Source organism: Lepisosteus platostomus, chromosome 9 (assembly GCF_059453375.1).
Source record: "Lepisosteus platostomus isolate fLepPlt1 chromosome 9, fLepPlt1.hap1, whole genome shotgun sequence".
Taxonomy (NCBI): Eukaryota; Metazoa; Chordata; class Actinopteri; order Semionotiformes; family Lepisosteidae; genus Lepisosteus; species Lepisosteus platostomus.
Genome location: NC_142619.1, coordinates 31374250 through 31382846, shown reverse-complemented (window position 1 = coordinate 31382846; position 8597 = coordinate 31374250). Strand labels below are relative to the sequence as shown.

The following is an 8597-nucleotide window of genomic DNA, read 5'->3' as shown; positions in this document are numbered from 1 at the left end:
AGCCACTTAAACTCAAGCCCAGAGGAATGCAACTGGACAGTACAGCAATACTGGTTTTAGTACTCCTAACACATTTTCAACATGGAATGACAGTGATATGATAAAACAGTTTTAGTATATCTCAGAGAAAACTTCAAAAAGATTGGTTTTTCATGTTTTTGGAGCTGCTTAGTCTTAACACCTATCAAACCAGGTCAAGTTATGGAAAAACCTTTAAAGTAAAGGAATGCAGAGATCAACACAAAATGAACCCTTGTTTTTTTATTCAAATACAGAGTCCAAGGTTGTTGAATTTCATTCAGAAAAAGGTGTTTGGTCTCTTCGTGGTGAAGCGTGGCTTGTGCTGGCGACGAAGAACTCTGTGTGGCAGAGGGAACTTGATCTTGGAGTCCTAGACAGAAGAAAAACTATCGTCAGCAAAGAAATATCCGGAAGAATTTAATTCCAAAGAACCCTGCTTCCTTTAAACAAAGATATGGAATGCATCTAAAAGCTTTGGCGTTTGATCCGTGTAATTAGGAAATGGGCTTCATCTGTCTTAATGGTCACAGTGTTGGTCTTTTGTCTGTGTTAAATGAAATGATCTCCTCCAGCACCAAAAAGACTGAGATTTAATTTGCATGCGAGATACAAGCTTGAGCTGTAAAACCTTGAGTCAGAGATCTTGGACACAATTACTGTTTTCTCTTCTTGGGGGGGGAGATAGGAAGCTACAGGAAACGGGAAGGGTTGAGGAGGAAAAGGTGTAAAGGGGAATGTCGCAAATCACCCTCAAACACCAGTGACCTCCTTCAACAATACAAGAGATTGGGAAACTAGATTACAGTGGTAGTTGGGCTGTGGGGTACTTATTTATTACAATTTTAACTGTAAAATGACATTAAATTAGATGCTGCTATGTGAGTCTGAAAAATATCTCCAGTTACATATTTTATCAATCAACAATTGTATGTTTTCTGACAATCTATTATAGAACTGAGAAGAGCTGTTACACCTTGATTTCACTTCCATTAGCACAACAGCAGATGAAAGGCGACAAGGTGCTATTATTGTTTGCACACACAGCTAGAACATTATACATTACAATAATGTCCTTAGGGTTTGTGTGCATTTTTGTATCATAGCCACATATTTAACCCAAGAAATTCCCATTCTTTTTAACTGTTTCATGTTATATTTTTATTCCCTCACTGCACAGGCTACCGCATCATTCCTCTCGCCAAAACAGTCTATGTTAAAGTACTTCCAAAGCCCTGCATAGCCTAGGCTTTGTAGCTTTCAAGCCATTAAGTAAAAAAAGATTTTTTTTGTACAGAAACATGCAGAATGTACAATTATGGGGAAAGAAAAAAGTTTCCCTTGTTTGCCAAAAGACTAATAAAAAGATGGAAGGCAAAGAGGATACAAAATGAAAGGAACTACTGTAAAGGATGAAGTCAAGTTAGAACTACTAGTAAACAGACAAAACAGAACTGCAAGGAATCAAAGCGGAAACTGTAAAATACTTAAAAAAGCCCAGGCTGGGAGAAGTGGGAGGTACTAACCACCTAGGTTGGAGAACAATGCAAAAGAAGACGTGTTTTCTAAACTGTCAATTTCTCATGACTGCAGATACTGTACAGTATTTTCTGTTGCTTAAATCATTTTTGGATTTAACATATGTTCTGAAAGATAATGGAAGCACATTCTAAACAAGGTAGTAATTCTAAAAAAAGATATTTGTCCTTGGCAGTTGTATTGTGTGGGGAATGTGGGAATCAACATTAGGATGTGAATTTATTTTAAAAGAAGCAGATACTGTTTCTGACTGTACTTAACAGTAAAGATCCGTCTCTAGATATGTGATAAAATTATTAGATTTATAAACTGAATAGTGTAGCAATACCCCCCCCCCCCTTTGATACATTATGTTTTTTCTCAGGTTTACATGAATCTTTGTGACAAGAGGGTTGAGAAGTTAACTTAAATCTGAAGGACTCCATTATACGAATCAAGATGTTCAGAATAACCAGATTTCCATCTTTTAATGATTATAGTGTATGATTTCTGTGGACAGCGTTTGACAGGAAACACCTGTTAGGTATAAAATTCACCACAGAGAACGAGTCGCAACAGGTCTTGTACATGTTCAGACTTACATGGAACTGCTTGATAGCAGGTCTACGACACTTGCTAGCAGGGATCTCCTCCACCTTCATGATCTGGATGGAATGGGCACGAGCACGATGGCGAGCCCCCATATCCCGGTCTGAAAAATTCATGACAAATTACAACAGTCCCGTAAGTCAAATAAAACACAGTGAACAGAAAAAAAATCATTTCTCTAGTTTTCGCCAGGCTGAAGGATCCAAATGGATGTTTCAGCTATTTCACAATCAACAGCAGGAGACTGACAGCAGACGTCCCAGGCACGCAAAATAACTAGTCACGCTTCATAACCTGCTCAGCCGTAACAAGAAAGAAATACAACAGCTGCCACTAAAATATGTAACTGGGAATGTTAAACATAACTGGCATCCTTAAGGTAGTTACTATATATATTTGTGCAGAGAATCTAAACATTATTACAGAATAAAAAACTATAACAGTATTGTAATTAAAATAATAATAGCACATTTCTAACTTTTATGCTAACCTTTTTGCTTATTGTTGAGCAAACAGTTGAAGAAATAAATTATATTTTATAGATTGCCAGTGCAGGACTGATATAACCATAGTTTGAAACTAGCCTGGTAGCAGTATTTAGATTTTACATTATCTCTAGTATGACTATGGAAGATACTAGTTTGCAGGACTCGCCATAAAACAATTCTATCACAATTTATTCTCTACAGTGAAAATTAAAGTCCTTAGGAAATTACATGCTAAATTACATAAGCATGCTATCTCATCATGAGCTCCTTCTTCTATGCCAATTTAAAAATACTAAGCATAGCACTGTTTTACCACATTTTGCAGGGATGTTTTTATTATATTTATATTGTAGTTAAATTCATATATCACTCCAAAGCCAGGTATAAAAATGTTGGTTATCAAGATTAAAATTTTCAAATGAAAGGCACAGCAAGCACCTTTGAGTAGTGTGGCACCCTGAATTCACTTTCATAAGCACAGCAGCCCATGAAAGGCGACAAGGTGCTCTTCCTTTCTGCACACATAGCAAGAGCATTACACATTTCTATAATGACCTTGGGGTTTGTGTGCATTAACCCTCAGATATGTATTGCCCATCCTGGAGCACCTGGAGCTTTCCTGCTATAATTCAGGTCCTAGTCAAAATAATCAAATCAGTTGACCAGTTGATTGATTTGAATTGTTCTCTGCAGGAAGTTGTTTCTTTCTGAAATAATGATATGTGCCACAGGCATTAACATCTGTTGAAATGCACAGGGTTGGATCAACAGTGTGACTGTTAATAAGCACAGCATCTTGCAGAGCGCCACTGCTCTCCAGGTTTAAAAAAGGTACAGTACAAAATTGTCAAAATTCACTAAAAAACGAATAAAGCTTCCCAGTATTAGTTTAATTTGTTTAAAAGGAAGACTGCAGCTGAACTTATAAATTCACATTTCCAGTGATTTAACAATTAGAATACAGGAATTCATCCAAAATACTCTATTCTGTGTGGTGTTCTTTTTTCAAAGTGATGTGGAAATGAGAGGCGCGTGACTTGGCTGGAGTTGAATTAGAAATCCAGACTCTGGCCGGACCGAACAGGTACTTACAGCACTGAGTGACAGCTCCGGCTGTTGTCAGGTCGCGGTACTCCCTGTACATGTTGTGGGTGCCACTTCGAGAGTCGTACCGCAGCCAGATGCCAAAATTTTTCACCTTCAGGGGAGACTTCTCAAAGACCTGTGAAAGAATGACATCCCTTTCTTATCCTGTCTTTCGAGTACGACTTCGTCCTGTATCATTATTAACCTGAACAACATCTCACGGGGCTCTTTCACTTGGAAATTAAACAGGGATATATAATACTCTTCCGTTTATACAACCTCAATTGCTCATGTAGACTTGCACGGATTCGCTTTCGACGATAATGTGAAAATGCAGGAGTGTCTTGTTGTGTTTAAGACCCATAATTACATTCTGAATGAATCTGGGAATATGAAACGATCGCCAATGACACATATGAATGATGAATCATGGCCCACAACAGCTTTTCTCTAAAAGCAATGTGGCTGAGTAGTGCAACACAAAAAAAACGGCTGCAGTACCTGTCCACAGTACACAATTTCTCCAGAAGCCTTCTTCATCTTCCTCAGCTGGGAGACGAAATACCAGAAACGGGACTTGGCCACCACATGGTTAGGTGCAAAGATTCTCATGCGGTAGAGAGGCGGGGTGGGATTCTTGGCAGAGGGGAGCAGGCGGCCAATAACCTTATATTCCCTCAGCTGAAAAGAAACAAAATAACATTTAAGAAAAGAGCAAATGAAGTCAAAAGTTTAATTTTTACCGTTACAGAAAAATTCTGAAACATTAAAAGTACAGCCAGAACTTGTACGTTTTTGCGATCAAATGTCAACTCCAAGATTTCCATACTAAAAGTATAGAGATATAAAACGGAATGCTTACATGAACAAGGAAAACAGTAGCTCCCACACATTCAAGGCTACTACACAATCCCAAGTCTTTAAATGAGCAATTAAAAGATACTCTGAAAACTTGCAGGACCGTTGTATGCTTTTGTATTGTGGTAAGCCAGTCTCTAACTTTCTTTTGACATGTCTGGAACACTGGTAAAGGAACACTAGCGTTAACAAGATTTCCTTGAGCAAAGGATGACAAATGGATTTCATTTAAAAACATTTATATTATTATAAACCAAAGTAAATGGTAAATGGGCTTAACTTAAAATGAGCATGTATTCTCACCTAGCCTATAGCAAACAACCCCCCTCGTACAATTCCACACTTAAGGATGCATTATACTTATACACTTATAGGTTGCAGTGGATCTGCTGCTGTGTGTAGGAGAGCAGTGAAAGTGGCTACTTCATTCGAACAAGCAAGTCAATACAAGAAAACCCCATATAGTGCAACAGACTGACACATCATTCCTTTCTAGCAATTGAGATGAACATCTATCCACATACACAGCATTTTTAATATCTTCACTGACTAGATTACACTTCATTGGTGTGCACTCAGTCTTAACAGCCCAGGTGCTGTTGCCCGTTTCGTGCTGCTTTGGAAAACGCAAGGGCAATTTCAGTCTCCTAAATGAACAAAGTTTTATCATTTAATATAAACACGAAACTAGTGACTCCAGAATCGGTTCGCTTACTGGTGATATTTTGTATTCTTGAATTTTAACAGAGGACATTTTTTGAAATATAAGTTTCTCAAACGAGTGAAACATTTTAAGGTCTACGATAAGGAGGAAAGACAATATACCACAGCACACGGGCGTACTAAAAGCATGTGTTACAAAAACACACTCAGTAAAGAGAATATGTGGTAAATACGGATCAAAGCAGCGCGTTTATAGTGGATCTCCAAGATCCTTTCAAAGTGTGATATTCTTCTAAATGCTATTGTCCAGCACACTCCACTGTTATCTGTTAACATCTAATTCAGTTGTCGGTTTCAAATAAGACACATATTTCTACACTTTTTGCATTTAGGCGTTAGGTGTTATTTTACCCCAAATAAATAGGTTTCTAAGGCAGATCACTCTAAGCATCGGTCTAAACCGTCTCTCCATAGTTGAGATTTGAAGCGCTCGATTGGGCTATATTCTTCAACAAAACCCAATGGAATACATGTTTATTGAGTTTGCGCTTTTTGGATGGACTCAATCAGATTTCAACACCTGCCGATTATCTATTTCTATCGCCGATCCCACATAAAACCACCACGGATGCCGTTACCGGCCTTGATTTGTCCAAAGGGGACATTTCAACCCATATCCCTAAAAGCCAATTCAACACCAACATCTTCAAAAATGTTGCCGCCTTAAAAAAGTTTAAGCTCCAGACAACGACGAAACGATAAAAAACAGACTGGATACCCAATTCATAAGGTTTTAAATATGCCTGTAAGAATCGCATTTACACCACATGGCTCCCCACAGCACATCAGCCTCAGCGCCATGTTGCAGAGCAACTCGAACAATTAATGAAAATGTAGTACACCAGTAATAATGATACAACTGCAACATTTTCAACTTCGAATGTGTTTTATAAAGATAAATACATAACAGAACGACAAGGACTTTGTATATATCGACTAATCAAGGGTTATTTTTCCGTTTTACATACAGTGCCGGACGCCTTCATGATGTCCCTCGCAGACGGCAACCGTAAAAGAGAACGTCTTCCGCTGGTATTGCCTACGTCAAACCTCGAGGCGGATAGGGTGGGTCCAAAGGCCAGATTGCCAAGAGTGGATTGGACGTTGAACTCTGATATGACCAATCCCAGTGCACAGAGGTCCACGACAGAGTTGCCACCGACCAATCGCGTTTCAGATGCGCCCACCTTCTTCTCCTGCAGCAGAGGGAGACTTGAGGAAATAAACGGACTGCAACTGTGAGGGATGCTTAGGTTGTCCAGATACTTGGAGTTATATCAAACGTTTGCTAATTCAAGACAGGATTTGGTTTGGGACATATTGCAACTCAAGATTGATTACAAACTGGAGGTGACAATTCGGCCCATCTTGCTTATTTACTTGAAGCACTTCAGCCTTTACAATGGTGTGTACAACACCTTGGTATTTCGGTAGGTTTTATGTAGATATTGGCGCTTGTAGCGATAAAATAAATATATTTTATAATAAAATAAGTGACAAATGTGATTAATTATGCAAAACGTAAAAACTCCATGAAAAATATGGATTTAAACATTATAAAAGCAAAGGCCAGTGCACCAGTAACGGGTATTGTAGGAAGAATGGCACTAATCTAAAGTGCGTCAATTTTTTTAAAATGATTAGGTACTCGAGTAGGTGAAGATAGGGTGAAATGATTATACTGTTAAAGTACTGCTTTTTAACTGACTGGGAAGCGCGTTCGTCGGTTTTTTGTGGTCTATATGGTAAAACGGAATCAGTACCCCATATTCTGCTACACTGCATTAAGTGTATACAAGTATTTATTTTGTATTGCTGTACTTATTTGAATTTTTCGTCTATTCCGATGTCTGGTTTTGCTTGTCTTGGGCTGGGCTGCTGTAACACCTCAATTTCCCTTCGGGATCAAGAAAGTCTTATCTGTCTATCTATGACCACAACAGGGAAATTATACCTCTTTTGTATCAAATAGGTGAAATATTTATAAGTGAGTCTCTGGAAAGTAATGATTATTTTGGAAATTCCTTCATGTATTTGATCCGCATAATACATGTATAAGAACATTGGATAATTAGTACTTCGTGTTCCTTCATTGCATGTGGCAGTACTACTTCGAAATGGTGTGAATTAAATATAAAGAGGAATCGGAAACTGCCGAGTATTTCTGAAGTACTGTCATTAGAGTTGTGGACCCGCTTCAGTGTTGAAAAATTCCTGGTATCTGATTGCTGCAGAAAGGGATAAATGGAAATAACATGGCAGAGTATGATAGGCCGCCAGAAACACGTGATCTTTGAACGCGCAGTTTACAGGGGGGTTGAAGGCCCAATCAAAGCGCACGTTGCTCTGCTCCTCTACGACCAATCAGAGTGCTTGGACTGGGAATGAAGCGAGCGCGCGCAATTACGTGTTCGACTTCGTCTCGGGTCCCCCTCCCGGGAGTGGCTGGGATAGTGATTTGAGTTAAGTCATGCGTATTTCAGTGGTCCTGATTTTTTCACAAGCGAAATAGACAGTTGCTATAATAGGCACCAGTATATGGGTTCTGAACAGTTTAGTATTGTTTTAATAATAGCACAAGTATTGTTGTGCAATTAATGGTTCTAACCCCAGAGAACAGGGCGAAAGTAACAGATTTAAATCAGTAAATTAGATAGTAACAAAATATCAAACGGATATAATTAACGAACGCAATGCAGTGCATATTGTACTAATATAGTTATCAATTGCATTATTAATAACATGACATTGGCTATTATAATTACTTTTTCTATAATTATATTAATAGTAATTAGTTATTAATCTCCTGCATAGCACCTTTTTTTCTGACAATTGATTTCATTGCCAGCAACTACTGCTGCATGCTGTATTGTTGTGCATTTGATAAATAAACTTTGATTTGAATGGGACTTGAGTATAAGCATTTATATGGGGTATGTGTGAAAACAACATTAATATTGCTGTTCATTTTGGGATGTATACTGTATCTACAGTATAGGTGTATTGACTGCTCCAGGTAGGTCTGTAATTCTATTCAAATCAGACATAATGACTCATTGTACCAGAACCCATCCCGGTTTCTAAGGTGTTAAGTGATCAGAGAGCACACGACTTCCCCCTGGATGGGACACCTCTCCATTGCAGAACCAGCCTCCAGCAATGCTGGTTCTCATTTATATGGGAATTTATGTTGTACTGTACCTCACTCAAGGTATACCAGCAGTGTCCACAGCAGGGAATCGTACCCATTTCCCACCAGTCATGACTCCATAGAGTTACCCACTACATTACGCTGCC

At 38.6% G+C, this 8597-nt stretch overlaps 1 protein-coding gene and 2 non-coding genes across 3 annotated transcripts; all 3 read right to left on the bottom strand.

Moving 5' to 3' along the window:
- Window positions 1-241: 241 nt before the first annotated feature.
- Window positions 242-6389, bottom strand: rpl18a (ribosomal protein L18a). Its single transcript, XM_088644713.1, has 5 exons — window positions 6269-6389; window positions 4221-4400; window positions 3726-3855; window positions 2139-2248; window positions 242-391 (listed from the first exon to the last, which is right to left on the bottom strand). Exons 1-5 carry the CDS (start codon window positions 6284-6286, stop codon window positions 299-301), a joined length of 531 nt encoding a protein of 176 aa, XP_088500839.1. The 5' UTR covers window positions 6287-6389; the 3' UTR covers window positions 242-298.
- Window positions 984-1112, bottom strand: LOC148654781 (small nucleolar RNA SNORA68). The gene has a single exon (XR_015941522.1). It is a non-coding gene; the product is annotated as a small nucleolar RNA SNORA68 (small nucleolar RNA).
- LOC148654780 (small nucleolar RNA SNORA68) lies at window positions 3079-3207 on the bottom strand. Its single transcript, XR_015941521.1, has one exon. It is a non-coding gene; the product is annotated as a small nucleolar RNA SNORA68 (small nucleolar RNA).
- Window positions 6390-8597: the final 2208 nt, after the last annotated feature.